At 45.4% G+C, this 20,687-nt stretch overlaps 1 protein-coding gene across 1 annotated transcript; it reads left to right on the top strand.

The window, feature by feature from the left end:
- Positions 1-14,302: 14,302 nt before the first annotated feature.
- Positions 14,303-19,763, top strand: LOC133464833 (uncharacterized). The gene is made up of 8 exons (XM_061747018.1): positions 14,303-14,504; positions 14,669-14,962; positions 15,128-15,253; positions 15,393-15,418; positions 15,516-15,680; positions 16,626-16,694; positions 18,970-19,038; positions 19,701-19,763. Exons 1-8 carry the CDS (start codon positions 14,381-14,383, stop codon positions 19,761-19,763), a joined length of 936 nt encoding a protein of 311 aa, XP_061603002.1. The 5' UTR covers positions 14,303-14,380.
- Positions 19,764-20,687: the final 924 nt, after the last annotated feature.

The raw sequence follows: 20,687 nt of genomic DNA, 5'->3' as shown, positions 1-20,687 counted from the left end.
TTGGGCCACAGTCCGATGTGAACTATGGATTGTGTGATTATATGAACAGTTGAGGCCTTGGGTCAACTTTGAGGCCCAGTTCTGGGGCCTCAGACTGAGACCAGTCTCGAGTTTTATGATACCTGACCGCATGGTTTGGAACAAAAAAAAAACATGGTTTCTCCAAGCAGAATTTGTGTGGACAGAGTTTCCTCCTTCAGGTTCCTGGGAGTCCATGTGGCTGATGACCTGGCATGTCACACCAACACAGCAGTGGCTGTCAGCAAAGCCCAGCAGAGACTGCATTTCCTGAGATTGCTCAGGAAGTGCAACGTGCAGCCCAAGCTCATGCATTGCTTCTACCGGTCGACAGTGGAGAGTGTGCTGACTTTTGTCATCACAGTGTGGTATGCCGGCCTCACTGTGAAGGACAAGACAGCTCTGCAGGGGGTCATAAAAGTGGCCCAGAAGATCGTCGGCCGCCCCCTGCCCTCCCTAAATGACATTGCAGACTCTCAGGGGCTGAAAAGGGCAAAAAGGATTTTGCAGGACCCATCTCATCCCGGGCACAGTCTTTTTGACCTGCTGCCCTCTGGCAGGAGGTACAGAGTCCTGAAGCAGCGGACAAACAGACTCAAAAACACCTACTATCCCTGGGCCATTAGACTGTTAAATAATACACAACATAGCATAACATAGCATAACATAACAAAACATAACATAACATAACATAACAATACACAACATAACAGGTGTATTTTCTGAACGATGTGGGAGTGATGTTTGGGTCACAGTTTGTTGCACTTTATCCATTCATTGTTTTTATTGCTTTTATGTTTTTATTCCCGTGCTTTTTATACTTATTTATTCATCTTATTTTGATTGTTTCCTTTGCACTTTGGTGGGAACATCCTAACCAATCTCATTGTAACCTGAGCACAATGACAATAAAGTCTATTCTAATTAGCATCTAAGGCCCTTCAGTGATAAGGAACAGCCCTCTGATTGGACATGGACCCCAAACTGCAGGAAGGGCCGCATTGACTTCCTGGGCTCAGCTATAAAGAGCAGACTCTCCCCTTTCTTTCTCTCGTCTCCTCTGCTCTCCTCTGGCCTTCTCTCCTCTCTTCCAGGTCACAACTCCTATTTTAGCATGAGGAACGACTAGCTACGGCCTCCTCCCAGAAGAAACGTCTGTCTGGAGCGCTGCACGAGTGACCAACAAGGTCCCGAGTCTCAGAGGAGCCGAACCAGGGACCCTGTACGCCTCGACGTGAACGCCTTTGGACCGACCTGGAGCTGAAGGAGGCCCAGCTGCTCTGCCCATAATGCAGAACCCTCATCCACAAGGAGACACGGATAACAGGAGTAAGAGAGAGCCGCTCTTTATCAGGATCCCCTGCTGAGCGCAACCACCATTTGTTCACCAAGGAACGCTGGCCGGGCAGACCAAACCACCTTTTATTCCACTACAAAGATCCACGTAAGAGGCTGTTTGTGTCTGGCAGAGAAACTTAGTTAACACAAGTTTAGTTTTACATTGTGAGCTGGACCGTTGATCCCTTCAAAACTGTGATCATTAGTTTAAGCGTGTTTGTTTACCTTTTGGTTTTTCTTCTCTCATCCTGTCCTACACAGGATAGGGTTAGGATTGCTATTGATGAAGCATTTTGACAGCACGTGGCCCCTGCAGGGACAACGACGCCTTGCAGATTGCCCCAGCCTCATACCCTCGATTGACGCATTGTCATGCAAGTTCCAGTTTCCTGAAACCCCTGCAGGAGACGACACCTTGGAAGTTGCCTCAAACAGACTTGGAACACTAGAGCACCCCATGGGGTGTTTTGGAACTTAGTGACAGTCATGCCAAATGCCCGATGGGGACATTTGGCCACAGATCACATCCAACTGTAAATTACTTTTCGTCTGTGACATTGTCACGCAAGTTCCGGCGTCTTGAATCCCTGTCGAGATGGCACCGTGGAAGTAGCTTTGACTTACAGCTCCTGCAGAGACGAGGACTCGATACCATATATGGACTTCCTGACTCAGGGGGTAGTCCCGAATTGGAAGATCACAGGCTTCTTGTATAAAAACAAGTTTTTATTTTATTTTATTTTATTTTTTTATTTTATTTATTTTTTATTTAATTTTTTTTATTTTATTTTTATTTTTATTTTTTTTTCATTGTCTTTTTTTCTTCTGTGCATGATGCTTTGCTTTCTTTTTTTAGCTACTTTTATTATGGTGATTGTTTTTGTTTTTCATTGACTTTTTTTCTTTTCTACTGTGCTTGATGCCTTTCGTTTTAGCTACTTTTATTATTGACTAGGGGTGGGCGGTACACCGGTGTCATAGTCATCACCGGTGTGACACTGCGCCACGACATGGATTTTGCAATACCGTCAATACCGTAATAAATCAATGATAAAATAATTAGCCTAAATAAGGCATTAAAAACGTCGGTGATATGCAAGGTTTGCTGCCGTGTTGTGACAGCAAGAGGTGGAAACACAAGCAACCTGTTTCATCACTTAAAAAACATGCACGCCCGTGAATATGAAGAGGCAACCCGGGCCAAAACGAGCGCAAGTGGGACCATCAGCTGGTCCCGCTGGGACCGCTGCTCCGCTCAGCACCAGCGGAGCAGCAGGCATCGTTTACTGCTGCTACACCTTACGACAAGAGTAGTAAGAAATGACAGGGCTTAAAGTATTCCGGCACCGTGCCGGATCTCCGGCGTACGGAGTTTTTTTTCTCGGCGTGCGAGTTTGACTGCTTTAAAAAAAAAAAAAAAAAAAAAGGTTTGAGAGAAAAAAAAAGTCTGAGTCAACCGAGTTCGTCTACCAATGGAATGAGAGGAAAGCAGCTCTGGCTCTCAACCAAACTAACACTAGCCAATCAGAAGCAGAGCGGGGCGGGTCTTTGACGGCAGCGGAGCGCAGAGCGCCGTTTCAACCTGCCGGAATACGAATCACCGACTTCAAGATGGAGAAAAAATTAATGAATGTCGGTTTAAAAGAATCTTTTTGGCCAGAAGAAAAAAAGAGTGACAAAAAAATACCCATAACCATGTTCTTCTCTCGAAAAAACACACCTGTACCGCGGGATTTAGGAGAAAAAGACGCTACAGCGCGAGTCGGGATGAAGCGGCTCAGAACAGCAGGGAAATACGTGCGAGGCGGTGCTGATCTCCGCAATTTGAAGCTTTGTATAATAATTATTAAAAAAAAAGGGTTGCTACTATGTGAATATCACTTATCACGGGTTCTTTTTGGAACGTAACCCTCTCGAAAAACAAGGGATTACTGTATATGAATACTCATGGCATAAACCTGTCAAGTTTTGGATTTAAAATTAAGGGAAATTTTCCACCACCCGCTGTCCAACCAGCCCAACAGAGGTCCAGTATTACATTTTAAGACAGGTTTACAAAATATTTAAAATATAATATAATAAAAATAAATATAATATAATATATATGTATATGTAAGATCTTTAGGTTTTTTGCCAAATAAATATGTTGAGAATGCATAATACTCTCCCATGTCTCTTTTTGATAAGGATACCTACCATTTACTTATTATATTATAAAAATATTAACCTTATTCACATAAAGGGACAGGACAGGCTACTCCTCCCAAAACGTACCAAAAAATACCGTGATATTATACCGTCACCGTTCAAAAGATGAAAAATACCGTGATATTAATTTTAGGTCATATCGCCCACCCCTATTATTGACTCACTTGTCTTTTAATTACTTTTATATTGACATACTTTTATATGTCAAGAAGAAGGGTATACACTGTATATATGTATTATTGTTGTTATTATTATTATTATTGTTATTGCTACTTTTATTCCTTTATATATCGGATACTCTTATATTGCAAGAAGGGGCCGGACTAGATAAGAATTTGCTTCTTCCTGTCCCTTCTTGAACAAAACTGGTTGTGCTTTATTATTGTTGTTGATGTATGGTGTTTTTTTTTATTGTTTTGTACAAGATGAATAAAGATCAAATCAAATCAAATCAAATCAAAAACCCTGTTGTAAAATCTCTCGGGGTCGGCATATCAACCAGACTCTGGTCTGTGTAGATCCGCTCACCGCCGGCTGAATAAAATCTCTCAATCCCACAGCGGATTCCTGAACTGGACTTTGTATTATTCTTCAACACTATCCTGTCCTCATATATATATATATGTATATATATATATATATATATATATATATATATATATATATATATATATATATATATATATTGTGTGTGTCTTGCAAAATAGCCTACCTGTCATACTCACATACCAGAATATTCTATTACTGTTAAGCCTACTATGAATATTAAAATACGCCGATCATGTGTCCGGTACCATGCCTAGATGTATGACGTTTGCAGAACCCCCCCCTGTGAAAATCAGTTTGCTATTCTGGTTGATCGGCGAAAAAAGATTCTGTTTCAGATGTTTAGGTCTTCAGATAATCCGTCCGTCCACCTAAACCTTGAACTGGAACTCTTGGTTGTGTGTTCAGAGGATTTACAGAAGTGTTAGGACAGTGGGTGTTGATGTGAAGATGTTTTTAGCCAGCAAGTTAGCAAGAAACAGGAACTAACATCAACATAATCAGATGAGAACAAAGAGAAGCCTCATTTCATCCGGCAAAGACAGAATGACACCACGACTGCAGCTCTTCATCACTCTACTGCTTCAGTTTGAAGGTAAAGATCAACTTTATTTCACATGTTGTATGTGATTTAAACCAGGGGTGGGTAGTCCTGGTCCTCCATTAAGTCTCTAATGGACAGAGGGGGTGTCGTTGGAGGAATTTTTTTAGATCTTCGAAAAGCCTTTGGCACTGTTAATCATAATATCCATTAGTCTAAATTTGTCCAATTACATTTTTCTGTACTTCCAACTGGTTCAATGGAGGGATGGAAATGAATTAGCCTTTTGGCTACAATTGGGTGCATTTACATTTTTAAAAATGTTCATTAATGTACATTATCCCTCTATAACAAATAAATGCAAATCAAATCAATCAGTTCAGGGTCGTGTCCTGCAGGTTTTACAAGTTTCCCTGCTTCAGAAAAACCCTGACAGACACGTCTGAGTCGTTACCAGAGCCGTGCTGACCTGGACAGGTGTGTTGAAGCATCTAAAACATGCAGGACACAGCAGGTGTCTGTCCTCAGCATCCGTCCTCCACCGACACTCCTGTCATCTGTGAGACGCCCCCCGGTGGCAGCAGCTGGTATAACATGTAGACGTGGATCAGTGGAGGACCGGGTCGTTGTTGGAGAACCACGTTCAACCCTCAGCTCACTGATTTCAGTCCGTTAACAAAAACTGAAGCTGGTTATTCACCTACATGTCTCTGCAAAAACAGGCTGGTTTAGAAAATCAAATATATCATATCAGCTAAAACTATGTTTTTCACATTAAAGTGTAAGAAAGAAAAGAAGTCAAAAGAAATAACTTTACATATTCATCTTTTTATAAAAGGAGACTTGACTGATTTCAGTATTTTACCAAAACCAAAAGATCTTTTTTTATTCTTCTGTTTCTGAGAAAATGGTTCAAAGACGAAGCAGAAGAGGAAGGTTTGCTTCCTCTTTTCATGTTTCCATGAAACCAAATATAACATTGAATTAAAATAAGCCAGTCATGTTAAGTTTGTTTTAACGATAAAGACTTGCACATGTGACAGTGGACGTCGGCCCGGGTCCTGCAAAGCTGCTGTCCTGCAGGTTTCACATTGTGGCAGGGTGGAGGAGCTGCAGCCACTCAGGCTGATTAGGGCACAGGTGGCCCCAATCAGCCTCTCCACCCTGCCAGCCTTCATAAGGCATGGCTGCCCAGCAGCAAGGGCTCTCCTGTGAAGCTGCTGTGAAGGTGCTTGTTCACGTGTTGGCGGTGTTTTGGTGACAAATAAACAGGGTCTGCACGAAACTCCGTGTCCTCTCCATCCTGTCGGTTGGGCCCCCGTAGCACTCGCACTGCTACATCTGGCGCCCAACGTGGGGCCCGAAGGATGGAGGAGAGAGGCATGGAGCGGGCCCTGGATGCGCTCGCCCAGGTCATGGCGGACCTGGCCGCCCTGCGCCGGGACCAGGGCCTCAGGGCCTGGCGGATCAGCTCGCTGTGCTGGCGGCTTCGATGCCCGCGGACCGACCCACCCCTGCACCCCGTCTGAGGTTCGCCGCAGCAGCGCTGGTGGTACCGCAGCTTAGAGGCCGGGAGCCAGAAGCTGCGGGCCGCCAGGCAACGGCTCCCGAGACGGCGGGGCCAACGGAGCGACCCATCCCTGCACCCCGTCTGAGGTTCGCCGTGGCAGCGCTGGTGGCGCCGCAGCTTAGAGGCCGGGAGGCAGAAGCTGCGGGCCGCCAGGCGACGGCTCCTGGGACGGAGATGGCGACGGAGACGGAGGGGGAGACGGAGACGGAGGCGGAGTTGGCTGGGGAGGCGGCTGCGGAGGCGCAGCCGCCAGCGACGACGGGTCCCGCGGAGACGGGGCCGGACCTGCGGAGACGGGGCCGGACCTGCGGCCAGAGCAGAGTGTGGCAGCAGAGAGAGGCGGTCCTGGAGGCGGACCAGCAGCCGGCGCAGGGCCGCGTCATGGAGGAGGGGGTGGTCCTGGACGCACCACGGCCACGGCTGCGGATGCCGTTTGGCCCGAGGCCACCATGGGCCCGGTCCCGAGAGCGGCTTTCTCGGCGGTCGGCTCGACGCCGAGGGCGGCCTCCCGACCGGTCTCATCATCCGTCCAAACCAGGAAGGCGCGGGGCCGCAGACGGTGATTCCGGGCTTCCTCTCCCGCTCCGAGGGGGGCGGGGGGGGAGTAGGCTCGGCCGGACAGACCCCGGCACGAGTTTGGCGTTGGGGGTGTGTGGCAGGGTGGAGGAGCTGCAGCCACTCAGGCTGATTAGGGCACAGGTGGGCCCACTCAGCCTCTCCACTCTGCCAGCCTTCATAAGGCATGGCTGCCCAGCAGCAAGGGCTCTCCTTTGAAGCTGCTGTGAAGGTGCTTGTTCACGTGTTGGCGGTGTTTTGGTGACAAATAAACAGGGTCTGCACGAAACTCCGTGTCTCTCCATCCTTCGGTCGGCCCCGGTAGCACTCGCCCTGCTACACACATGTTTCCCTGATTCAGCAAAACCCTGAAGGCGTCCAAATTGTGCAACAGACCGGCTTGTGTCACCACTGATACATGGACATATACTGATGAAAAATGAAAATGATTCTATCAAGTGGAGGTTATTGAATGTTGCTTCTGTGTTGACAAACCTAAATATGTAGATTAAATATGTTTCTTGGGTCAGGTTTTTGTGTGAAGTGTAAAACTTTTGTGTTTTTCTCTGCAGCAGGAATCAGTGATGGATGGATCGTTCTCCATCACAGAGCTGGAGATGACGTCGTCTTACCGCCTGACTTTGATTCACATTACCCATGTTCTGATGTTGACTGGCTTCTTTACAATCCATATAGAAATTTCATCGTTAGTCAAGGAAATATTGTTGAGACGTCACCTGGAGGTGACAGGATGAATGTGAGCAGTAACTGCTCTCTGATCATCAACAACATCACTGCTGAAGATGCTGGTCTTTACATCTGTTGGATTAGATATGATGTTGTTTACTCCTACACATATGTGTTCCTGAATGTTTTAACAGGTGAGTGTTTTGACTTAATAACATCCAGACTGTCAGTTTGAATCCTCCTCATCAACTCTGAGTGAAACGCTGTTAAAAGCTTGTGTGGATTTGTCAGCGACATGAACGTCTGATCTGTTTGGGATCGTCCTCAACATGATGGATCCTCTCAGAGGAACTGGACCACAAACACCTGACGTTTATTTACACGTTTAAATATTTGATGTTTCCATCAGACAATCACTCAGTAAAACTGGATCAGAAAAATGAGGAGTTTCTCATATTCGAGTGGCTGAAATAACAGTTATTTGTTTTCTTCCAGTCTCTCCATCTCCACCAGATGTGGATCCAGGAAGGGATGGAGATGTGACATTACACTGTTCTCTGGTGAGATAAATTGATTTGGGTTCCTGTGAGCAGAACAGCATCATCTGGGTGGATGAGACAGGAAGTGTGCTGCTTGGTGAAGGTGATGGGTTTGTGTCTGGAGGACAGAACAACTGTGTTTCTGATCTGATGGTGAAACATCAGAGAGGCTCCAAGAGAAGATTCACCTGCCAGGTTGTTGAAGGAGACAGAGTGGAGATAGATGCTGACTACACGCTGGACTTTACAGGTAAGACCCTGAAATCATGAAGATAATTAAAACTGGATGTCATCATTCAGACTTTACACTTTTAATCAGTTAAAGTGTTAATATTCACTTTCTGACCATTTTGTTGAATCATTTGGTTCCAGATTCCAGTGTGATCAATACCAGATTGATTATTGGATGGGAGGTCAGGGGGCTGATGGTGGTTCTGGTCAGCATCGCTACGTTTCTCATCATTCACAGGATGAAAGTTAAAAGGAACAATCCCAAAAATCAAACAGGTGTGTTTGACCTGCCTGTCAGGTTGTTATTTAGTTTCTCAATTCAATTTCAATTCAATTCAATTTCATTTTATTGTCCCCCAGAGGGGAAATTCGCTTTACAGGGGGGGATGAAACTAAGAAACATAGAACATAAAAGGCTGAGGATGTAGTGTGGAGAGTGGAGAGTGGAGTTCAGGGGCCTCATTTAAAATGGAGTGCGTAGAATTCATACTAAAAGTGCACGTACACCCAAAAGCCGAAAATGGCGGGCGCAAAAAAAAATCCGGATCTATAAAACCGCGTGCACGCAGACTTCCACGCAGTGTTCTCTTTATAAATCACAGTCCAGCTGGAAGGTTGCGCAGCTGAATCCGCCTCATATCCCGCCCTCAACACGCCCACTTCATACCAAAAATGGTATGTTTTTGCATATGAATGAGCCTGCTGAGCATGCGCAGTGGCTTCCTGTAGCCTGTTTGGCGTCAGAATGAATGAGAAGTGTCGAGCCACCGTGCCACTGAATTTCACTGAGATCTGAGATCGAGATGTTGTGGATGAGGTGGAGGACAGGAAAACCACATTATTTTGTGGTCACAGTAAAAGTAGAAAAATAAATAGTATAAAATACAGCGAGTGAGTGGCAGCACGCCGTTGCTGCGCGGAACGCCGTGAGTGCCCCGGCGCAACAGGGGGGACATGCCCCCCGTCTTTTGAAAATCATGTTTTTGTCCCCCCCACTTTTTATAGTTTAAAAACTAACGGTAGGATCAGCTATTAACTGCAAATCACACCCTGTGCGAAGGGCCCGGCAGCCCCGCTTCACCCCCCGCTCCCCCTCCTCCCCTCCCGTCTCCCCTCAGAGCTGCTCAGGGCGGGTTTATGGTTCCGCGTCACCAACGCAGAACCTACGGCGTAGGTGCGCGTCACTGCGTACCCTACGCCGTAGGCTCTGCGTCGTTTTAACGCGGGACCCTTACACCCGCACCTAAAGGTTTCACGCGCTTAAAACTCATTATATATATAAAACAATTTGTGTCCATTTAGGGAAGAAATTAAGGGCTCCGTGGAGCCCCTAAACGCTCTACGAAGCCCCTCATTTGTTCTGTCCTAAAGCGGTGGGTGAAGAGGAGGTTCCCGGCGTGTCCTGGCACTGCGGCTGCAGCAGCAGCAGAGTCCTGACTGACGCTGAGCTTCACACACAGAGGGACACGATCAGCGCTATTTTTATTATAAGTCTGATATATGTTGTGATATGTGATGACATTATTAAGAGTATGACATGAATCTGGCTTCATTTCACCCCCTCACAGCCTGCGTCGCCAGTTCCCTGTGTCTTAAGTAAATTCTTACGGAAGGGGCCTAGTTGCCGTAAAGATAAGCAGATTTTTCGGTTAGTTTTTTCTTTTTAGATCCGAGGATTTGCGTAGAAGGCGGCTTCCGCAACTTTCAGGCGCTTTTTCTGCGCAAGCAAGCTTTTATAGATGAGGCCCCAGAGCTGTTAATTTTTCAGTCCGTTAGATTTGGTCCTGGGCAATCTGAATCTCCTGCCAGAGGGTAAAAGTTCAAATTGGGCATGGAGAGGATGGTCAGGACACTGTAGGATGTCCTGAGCCTTGGATGTTTCCCTCCTGCCAAAGACAGTAGGCAAATCAGGGAGGGCAACACCAATGATTTTGCTGGCAACTTTAACAATATGTTGCAGCCTCTTTTTATCTCCTAGTGAGAGGCTACCAAACCAGGAGATAATGCTACCAAACCAGGAGATAATGCTACCAAACCAGGAGATAATGCTACCAAACCAGGAGATAATGGCGAATGTCAGGACAGATTCAATCACAGAGTGATAGAACATGGTCATTAATTTCTTGCACACTCCAAACCGGTTAAGCATCCGGAGAAAGTGCAAGCGCTGTTGTCATTTTTTTATACACAACATCTGTGTTCTCATTAAAAGACAACTTGTTGTCGATGACCACACCCAAGTACTTAAAAGTTGTGACTCGCTCCACACTCTCCCCCTTAATTACTGTTAAGGGCTGTGGGTTTGGGTTCCTCCTAAAATCAATGCACATGTCCTTGGTCTTTGTCACATTTAATTTTAAAAAAGAATCGTCACACCAGTGGATAAAATCGTCCACCACTGGTCCAGGAACTCTGCCCTCCCCCTGCAGCAGATTCACTATGACTGTGTCATCCGCAAATTTAAGGACATGTCTGTTCAGGTGGAGCTTCTGCAATCATTGGTGTACAGGATGTATAAAATAGGTGCGAGGACACAGCCCTGTGGAGAGTTTCTGAAGTTAGATTGAGTTGAACTCTGAAACAAAATCAACAAACTACGTTTTCTCAAACTGGAATAAAGCAGTTAAAGATGTGATTGTTTGTGAAAATGGTGTAGAGACTGGTGGACAAAATCCTCTGGATCTGAGAGTCAGTGAGAGTCTGAGATGTTGGATTTCATCTGTGACTTATTAATAAACAAGTTTATCAGAAGTTATATTATTATTATTAATAACAATGACAGAATGAAGATAATAAATGTGTAATCTTGTCAACTAACTCTAAGAATTTACCATTCTCTGTTCCAGATGTTCAGTTGCCAATGCAGCAGTATGTGAGTATCTTCACTAATATTTAATATTTCATATATATATATACCTTTAAAATATAAATATGTATGAAATATCTAGGTTCATCAAATGTTTCCTTTTTGTTCATTTCTATCAACATTTGCTGCTGATTATTCTTGGTTTTCTGTTAAAAACTTTCATAAATGTTATTAATGGATGATTTTCTGGTTTTTATTCAGATATTGATATAAAAGAGTTTATAATTGCAGATCAATTTCATAGGAACCATTAAGAACGGTCCATTATCACATAAATATGATCTTTATCTCCCTCTTGTGGTGAAAACATGAATTACAAGAACATTGTATGTTTCCACAGGTGAACAGGGATGATGAAGATGATGATGATGATGATGTGGTGAACTATGAAAACGATGAAGACCTGCCTGCTTCTGTCCAATCCACAGATCAATAAATCAGCTGTGTGTGATGGAAACATTAGCCTGGGTACAGAGCAGCAGACGGATGTTTTGTCTCTGAAAGCTCAGCTCTGGGGTCACCGGGGCTGTTTATGAGAATCCTAGTGTTTAGTCTTCATCATTTTGTGAAAAATACTATGCAACTTTTACTCGATGTCACTCCTGATGGATGTTTGACCCACTTGCTAACGATGTATTAAATCTCCTAAACTGGGATCATTTCTCACGTCTTTATTCCTGATAGTCTCATGCATAAATTAATCATGTTTGTAAAATAGTATTTTCCATCTCCGTAATGTCACAAAGATTAGGAACATCCACTCACAGAGTGACGCGCAAACACTAATTAATGCATCTGTATCCTCTAGACTAGATCAGTGTAATGTGTTATTAGCAGGATGTCCAAGTTATTTGCTGAATAGGCTCCAGCTGATCCAAAATGCAGCAGCGCGAGTGCTGACAGGAATCAGAGATACCACGTCTCTCCAGCGTTAGCTTCTCTCCATTTGTCCCCGTAAAACTCAGAATCCAATTCAAAATTGTATTACTTGGGTATAAAGCCCAATACGACTTAGCTCCGCAATATTTGCAAGACCTGATAGTGCCTTATGTTCCTAACAGAGTTCTCCGTTCTCAGAGTGCAGGTTTACTCGTAGTTCCTACATTTGGAGGACCCAAGGGACAGTCCCAATACACCCCTTAGCCCTACTTTTCAGTCCTACCCCTAAATTTTGCGCGTTCCTGTGAGGGTAGTGGTGTCCCAATTCCTCTTTGCATTTAGGGGTAGTGGGCATGAAGTGGGTATGAATCTAGCTCTAAAGAGCGACGGATTTCAGATGCTGACTCGCCGACCGAGGGCCAGAAAAATTTCCCAGAATGCTTTACGTCATCATTTGCAGACTGAATCAAACAAAAAAACATGGCGGACATTTCTCTTTTTTTTAACACTTTATTTGTCCCCGAGGGGCAATTTAAAAGGCCTAAGGAACAGCATTAAAAGACAAATAGAACATCAACAACATAAAAACATACATACATACATAGGGTGTGCAGTTAAAAATATCCAGGCTACTGTGAAGACGTCGTCTCGTCGAGTATTTTAAATGTGCCACCCGCTGGTGAAATGAGAAGGAGGATTATTCCGTAATAATTGGACCTAAACAGTGAAGCTGAAACTCATAATCTGAACAGTTCAAATTCCAGTTCGTTATCTGCAGATCTGAACAAGTTCAAGTTCTTTATTTGCAAATATGTTGCGTTCAGTTTAATGTTCGATGAACACGTTCATGCACAAGACAGGAAGTTACATCATCACATGGGCCTACACACCTGCAGAAGAGAAAAAGTATTTATATCACTGATCAGAGACAGATCAACACCACGAGTGGATTTGATGGGAGATAAAAGATTCTGTTTCAGATGTTTAGGTCTTCACATAATCCTTCAGATAATCCGTCCGTCCACCTAAACTCTGAACTTGAACTCTTGCTGGATGTGTGTTCAGAGGATTGACAGCAGTGTGAGGACACTGGGTGTTGGTGTGAAGATGTTTTTAGCCACTACGTTAACTAGAAACAGGAACTAACATCAACATAATCAGAGGAGAAGCAGAGAGAAGCATAATTTCATCCGGCAGAGACAGAATGACACCACGGCTGCAGCTCTTCATCACTTTACTGCTTCACTTTGAAGGTAAAGATCAACTTTATTTAACATGTTTCAGGGTTTTATGTGATTTATACCAGGGCTGGGTAGTCCTGGTCCTCCAGGGTCGTTTCCTGCAGGTTTTAAATGTTTCCCTGCTTCAGAAAAAGCCTGACAGACACGTCTGAGTCGTTACCAGAGCTGTGCTGACCTGGACAGGTGTCTGTCCTCAGCCTCCGTCCTCCACCGACACTCCTGTCATCTGTGAGACGCCCCCCGGTGGCAGCAGCTGGTATAACATGTAGACGTGGATCAGTGGAGGACCGGCTCGTTGTTGGAGAACCACGTTCAACCCTCAGCTCACTGATTTCAGTCTGTGAACAAAAACAGAAGCTAGTTATTCGCCTACATGTCTCTGCAAAAACAGGCTGTTTTAGAAAATCAAATATATAATTTCAGCTAAAATTCCTTTTCACACTGAAGTGCAAGAAAGAAAAGTCAGAAGAAATAACTTTACAAATTCATTTTTTTATAAAAGGAGATTTGACTGATTTCAGTATTTTATTGAGAAAATGGTTCAAAGACGAAGCAGAAGAGGAAGGTTTGCTTCCTCTTTTCATGTTTCCATGAAACCAAATATAACATTGAATTAAAATAAGCCGTGTCATGTTAAGTTTGTTTTAACGATAAACACTTGCACATATGACGGTGGACCTCGGCCCGGGTCCTGCAAAGCTGCTGTCCTGCAGGTTTCACATGTTTCCCTGATTCAGCAAAGCCCTGAGGGCGTCCAAAGTGTGCAACAGACCGGCTTGTGTCACCCCTGATACATGGACATATACTGATTAAAAATTAAAATGATTCTATCAAGTGGAGGTTATTGAATGTTGCCTGTGTGCTGACAAACCTAATATAATAACAATATAAATATGTAGGTTAAATATGTTTCTTGGGTCAGGTTGATGTGTGAAGTGTAAAGCTTTTCTCAGAGTGTTTTTCTCTGCAGCAGGAATCAGTGGTGGACGAATCGTTCTCCATCACAGAGCTGGAGATGACTTCGTTTTACCGTCTAACGTTGGTTCATCATCGAATCGATGTTCTGGTTTTGACTGGATTCATTACAAAGATGGAAATATATACAGACAATTCAAGTATCGTAATGGAAATATTGAGGAGACGTCACCTGGAGCTGACAGGATGAGTTTTAGCAGAAACTGCTCTCTGATCATCAACAACATCACTGCTGAAGATGCTGGTCAATACATCTGTTGGACTGGATATGAATACTGTTCCAAATCTGTGTATCTGAGTGTTTTATCAGGTGAGTGTTTTGAAAAAATAACATCCAGACTCTCAGTTTGAAGACAATAATGAGACATGAGACAATAAGTTAAACCAAGGCTGTAACTTAAAGACATTCTCACATTTAATCAGTTTGTTGGACATTTTTTATCCTGTGACAACACATTTTTTGTCTTCTTCCAGTCTCTCCATCTCCACCAGATGTGGATCCAGGAAGGGATGGAGATGTGACATTACACTGTTCTCTGGTGAGACACAGTCATTTGGGTCCCTGTGAGCAGAACAGCATCATCTGGGTGGAGGAGACAGGAACTGTGCTGCTTGGTGAAGGTGATGGGTTTGTGTCTGGAGGACAGAACAACTGTGTTTCTGATCTGATGGTGAAACATCAGAGAGGCTCCAAGAGAAGATTCACCTGCCAGGTTGTTGAAGGAGACAGAGTGAAGATAGATGCTGAATACACGCTGGACTTTACAGGTAAGACACCCTGAAATCATCAAGACCAGGAAATAAAGAGGAGAAGAGCAAAACATCATCTAAACTGTTTGTTATAATCACAATTAACCTCATATATGTATAATTAATTCAGACAATTGTTCATATTTTCCTTTGCAATCATTTAGTTGAATCCTTTGATTCCAGATTCCTCTCTGATCGACACCAGCGTGATCATCGGATCAGCAGTCGGGGGGGTGGTGGTGGTTCTGGCTGTTGCTGTTGCTCTTCTCATCGTTTGCGGGAGGAAAGAAGATCAGCAGAATGAAACAAGTATGAAAGTCATCAGAAAACAGCACATGTGCAGAACTGAACCAGCTCTTTTATTAGTAAAAAAATTATTTACTGAATTAAGCTGATGGACATGTAATGATGTTGTTGACCAACTCTTGAAATGTGACCTTTGTTTCAGATGTTCAGCAGCTGATGCTCCACAATGTGAGTTTCAGAGCGCTGTTTCTTCCCCTGTAGTCAAACATGGAACTGCAGCAACATTGAGTTTTAGAGACATTTCTGCATTTGTCTTTGTCTCCAGGATGATCCAGAGATCAATGTTACCTATGCTGCTGTTGGGGGTTTTAATCCAAATACTTCCACTAAAATAGTGGGGGAGTCCGAGCCGCGACACATAGTCTCTCCAACTTACCTGGGTCTTCTCTGGGGTCTTTCCCGGTGGAGAAACATGGCATCGGTTTTGGAGGTGCTGAGTCTCGTTCCAGCTGCTTCGCATTTGGCTGTAAACTGCCCCAGCACATGCTGAAGGTCCTGGCCTGATGAAGCCAACGGGACAACGTCATCTGCAAAAATCAGGACCCACTCTGGCCCCTGGCTACGCCTAGAAATCCTGTCCATAAAAATTATGAACAGGACCGGTGACAAAGGGCAGCCCTGCCGGAGTCCAACATGCACCGGGAACAAGTCTGACTTACTGCCGGCAATGCGAACCAAACTCCTGCTCCGATCATATAGAGACCAGACAGCCCTTAACAGAGGGCCCCGGACTCCATACTCACTGAGCACCCCCCACAGAATGGCACGAGGGACACGGTTGAATGCCTTCTCCAGATCCACAAAACACATGTTGACTGGTTGTGGACCGGTATCTATCAAGCTCCTGCACAAGCTCCGGCTCCTTCCCTCCCAGTGAGTTGACATTCTATGTCCCCACTGCAAGGGTTTTGATACAGGGATCGGGTTTTCGAGGCACCCAGCCATGACTGCTACCCAGACCACATTGCACCAGTCTCCCATGGTCCTCCTGCGGGGGAGAAGAACCCATGTCGCCGTTTTGGGCTGAGCCCAGCCATGTCCCATGGGTAAAGACACGGCCACCAGGCCCTTGCCTTCGAGCCCCAACCCCAGGCCTGACTCCAGGGAGGGGCCCCGGTGACGCCGATCCGGGCGACCTAACGGTCCTTGGTTTTCTTTTGTCCATGTTTGGCTTGTGAACCGGTTTTAGTCACCGAGGACTTGCTTGCCATGGGAGACCCCAATTCCTCTTGTAACATTTGTAATCTGATCTCCTTCTCGTCTCTTGTTGCTAATAACAATTAACTTTCATCGTGACAGCAAAATCAAACTTGTAGTTTCAAACAGCAACACAGATCTTGACACCATTTTCTGAGTATTTCCTGTTTTCCTCCAGGATGAGTCAGAGAACAACATGACCTACGCCACTGTCGATCACTCTGGGAAGACTCCTGCTAAGATAAATGTAAGTAAATAAAGAACAGGTGATTACAGGCTTCTCTTTCAGGGGTTATTGAAGTGTATTCTGGGGGCGGAGCTAGTTTCAGAGGTTCCTGTATTTTGGGGCAGAGCCAGGACTTACTGGACAGATTGTATTTCTCTGCCAGCTTCAGATTGTCTCGGTGTCTCTGGAAGAAATTCAGGAGGACACTGCTGAGAAGAAGACTGGGGATGCATCATTGAAACGTTGCTTCCACAACCAGCGTCCTCATAAATGATCAATGACTGAGGGCTCGGCCAGACGTTCCCAAGAGACCCTCACAATATGTTGGGGTCTGCCCGGTCTGTCCAACCTCCTCCTCCGCCAGCGCATCCAACTCACCACCAGGTGGTGATCAGTTGACAGCTCAGCCCCTCTCTTCACCCGAGTGTCCAAAGCCACTTTTGCACTAGTATCGGCTCAGCCCGGCTCGGCTCGGCGCGGCACGGCACGGTTCCACACGTGTGTTTTCGCACTGCCAGGGGAGAAGTGGGGGGGTTGGGGTGAAGCTGCTGTGATGCACTCGATTGCGCAACCGCTTTGTTCATGTCGGCGCAGATGAGAAATCAGCTGTAGCCGCGAGCGGCTGAGAGTAAAACAGCCCGTCTACATTGCTTTTTAAATTTTTTCTTGACAGCCACCAGGTTTATGAACATCTGCACCTCAGAGTTGGATCACCAAACAGACGTTTTGCGCTTTATAATAAAATCGCTGCGAGCCGCGAGTCGCTCTCGCGCTGACTCCCGCTTCCTGATTCAAACGTCTGCCGGCCCTGCCCCCCGACCAATCAGAGGCGCGGAGGGTGGTGACGGCCCCGCCCCCCCGACCAATCGGTGGCGAGGAGGGTGGTGACCTCAGAAATAGTCCCTGCTCAGCCCGCAATAGAACCTCACTGAAATGGTTACAGAAAAAAGTATCGACTTGGAGCGGCTTTACCCGTCTCAGCCCTAGTGCGAAAGCGCAAAATGGGTCCGTAGCGGGTAGAACCGAGGAGAAGTGAGACTAGTGCAAAAGCGCCACAAGACATGCGGCCGAAGGTCCGATGAAACAACAACAAAGTCGATCATTGACCTCCGGCCTAGGGTGTCCTGGTGCCACGTGCACTGATGGACACCCTTATGCCTGAACATGGTGTTCGTGATGGACAAGCTGCGACTAGCACAGAAGTCCAACAACAAAACACCGCTCGGGTTCAGATCGGGGAGGCCGTTCCTCCCAATCACGCCTCTCCAGGTATCACTGTCATTGCCCACGTGAGCGTTGAAGTCCCCCAGTAGAACAATGGAATCCCCTACTTCAACAACAAAATCGATCATTGACCTCTGGCTCAGGGTGTCCTGGTGCCATGTGCACCGATGGACACCTTTACGCTTGAACATACGGTTCGTTATGGACAAACCATATAGTCCAATAACAGAGCCCCGCTCGGGTTCAGATCGGGGAGGCCGTTCCTCCCAATCACGCCTCTCCAGGTATAACTGTCACCCCCGGCAACTCCAGAGTAGTGGAGAGTCCAGCCCCTTTCAAGGAGCTGGTTCCAGAGCCCAAGCTATGTGTGGAGGTGAGCCCAACTATCTCTAGCTGGTATCTCTCAACCTCACGTACAAGCTCCGGCTCCTTCCCCCCCAGTGAGGTGACATTCCATGTCCCTTCTTCAAGGGTTTTGGTCCAGGGATTGGGTCATTGACCAGGCCTGGCTCCAGGGAGGGGCCCCGGTGACGCCAATCCGGGCGACGTAACGGCCCTTGGTTTTTTTGTCCATTTTTGGCTTGTGAACCGCTCTTAGTCCGGGCCCGTCACCGAGTACCTGCTTGCCATGGGAGCTTGCCCTCAGACAACATAGCTCCTAGGATCATTCGGGCAACACAAACCCCTCCACCACAGTAAGGTGGCGGTTCAAGCAGGGGTGATCAGAATGACCATAAAATAATATCAATTAGCCTCATAGGTCATTATAAGATCAGCTAACCAAGCTAGAAGAACTACCTGTAACTAACTGCAGGCTTCTCAGGTGGGTTTGTTCCTTTCATTTGCAACGTGTCACTGCACAGTACAAAGAATCAGACTCTTCAGAAACATGTGGCTGATATCACCGAGAACTTGTCCAATTCCTCTTGTAACGTTTATAATCTGATCTCCCTCTTGTTTCTTGTTGCTAAAAACAACTTACTTTCATCGTGACTGGAAAATCAAACTTGTAGTTTCAAACAGCAACACAGATCTTGAGACCACTTTCTGAGTATTTCTTGTTTTCCTCCAGGATGAGTCGGAGAACAACATGACCTGCGCCTCTGTCCATCACTCTGGGAAGACTTCTGCTAAGATAAACGTAAGTAAATATAGAAGAACAGGTGATTACAGACTTCTATTTCAGGGGTTATCGAAGTGTATTTTGGGGGCGGAGTTAGTTTCAGTGGTTCCTGTATTTTGGGGGCGGAGCCAGGACTTACTGGACAGATTGTATTTCTCTGCCTCTGATTGTCTCGGTGTCTCTGGAAGAAATTCAGGAGGAGACTGCCGAGAAGAAGTCTGTGGATGCATCGTTGAAACGTTGCTTCCACAACCAGCGTCCTCATAAACGATCAATGAAGTTAAACATTACAAACTTATACTTCAGACAGTAAAAGTGACTTCCAGCTGCAGACGTGTTGCAGAAAAAACTAAAAAGTGGTGATGTCATCGCAACTGAATAAAAAGGGGCAGATTAAATAAGATTCTTCTTCTTTCTGCTCACTTTCATTCCGAATTTAGGAACGTTTGTGTTTATATTAAATTGTTTGTTGTTTTATTTTATCAATGAATGAAATAAAGAATAAATAAAATAAAAATAAAACCTGATTGTGAAGTCCCAGTTCTTTATGATGAACTAAACATCATATTAGCACAAATGGTTTCAAACTGAAATGTCCAACCAGCACATGTGGGTGTAAATGTGGCTGATGAGCAGGATTTCTGAGCAATCATGTGACGTTTCTGGTTTGTTCACTTCAGGTCAAGGAGGAAGAAGATGTGGTGATTTATTCTGCTGTGAGGATCAAAACTAACCAACAGTGATCCCAGCAGTTTCTGCAGCCGTGTCTCCAAACCAAAATAGAGGATAAAAGACCTGGAGGACGTCCAGTTGTCCATCTGCTGACAGGAAGTGGACGGTTGGACTCATGTTCAGTCGTATTAGATGTAGTTGTTCAGCAGGATCACTTGCCTTCTTCTTTCTCTGCTCTACCCTTCATTTGTACTCTGATGGTAATATTTGGTGTTTTATATCTGGGGCTGTTGATTGCATCTCAAGTTGATTCAAGTCTTAAATTTGTCTCACTGTCTCATCAACAGTTGTGTCTGGTTTTCAAGCTTACTTTATTCAGTATCAATAAACTGGACTAAACAAGTGTCTCACTCTAATATTTAATTGGAGCTCCTTTAGATGTCATGTGACCATGTCCTTGTTTCAGTCAGATCATCATGTATCTAAACTCAGGTCAGCATGCAACTCCTGAAGCTCTGGCCTGCAGACATGCACAGAAGAGAAAAGAAGGGGGGGGGGGGGGCAGACCAGCACAACACACTACAAGAACAATGGAGAACAATGATGGTTATGAGATACTTATAATTAATAATTGAGAAAGGAAAGAGAAGGAGGGGTGATGGGCACCGCTCAGTGGATCATGTTGGTGTGTCCCCCTGCAGCGTAGCTCTATAGCAGCGTAGCTCTATAGCAGCCTAGCGCTATAGCAGCATAGCTCTATAACAGCGTAGCTCTATAGCAGCGTAGCTCTATAGCAGCATAGCTCTATAACAGCGTAGCTCTATAGCAGCGTAGCTCTATAGCAGCATAGCTCTATAACAGCGTAGCTCTATAGCAGGGTAGATCTATAGCAGCGTAGCTCTATAGCAGCGTAGCTCTATAGCAGCGTAGCTCTATAGCAGGGTAGATCTATAACAGCGTAGCTCTATAGCAGCATATCTAAGATGAAGCTCTGT

This window comes from Cololabis saira, chromosome 18 (assembly GCF_033807715.1).
Source record: "Cololabis saira isolate AMF1-May2022 chromosome 18, fColSai1.1, whole genome shotgun sequence".
Lineage (NCBI taxonomy): Eukaryota > Metazoa > Chordata > Actinopteri > Beloniformes > Belonidae > Cololabis > Cololabis saira.
The sequence above is the reverse complement of the archived record's forward strand: the minus strand, read 5'-3'. Positions and strand labels throughout refer to the sequence as shown.

Bases quoted from the DNA above. Each gene is read 5' to 3' on its own strand.
- LOC133464833 (XM_061747018.1), top strand. From the start codon at position 14,381: ATGAGTTTTAGCAGAAACTGCTCTCTGATCATCAACAACATCACTGCT. The intron at 14,963-15,127 runs GTAAGACACCCT...CTTTGATTCCAG, and splicing joins ATACACGCTGGACTTTACAG to ATTCCTCTCTGATCGACACC. The intron at 15,419-15,515 runs GTGAGTTTCAGA...CTTTGTCTCCAG, and splicing joins AGCAGCTGATGCTCCACAAT to GATGATCCAGAGATCAATGT.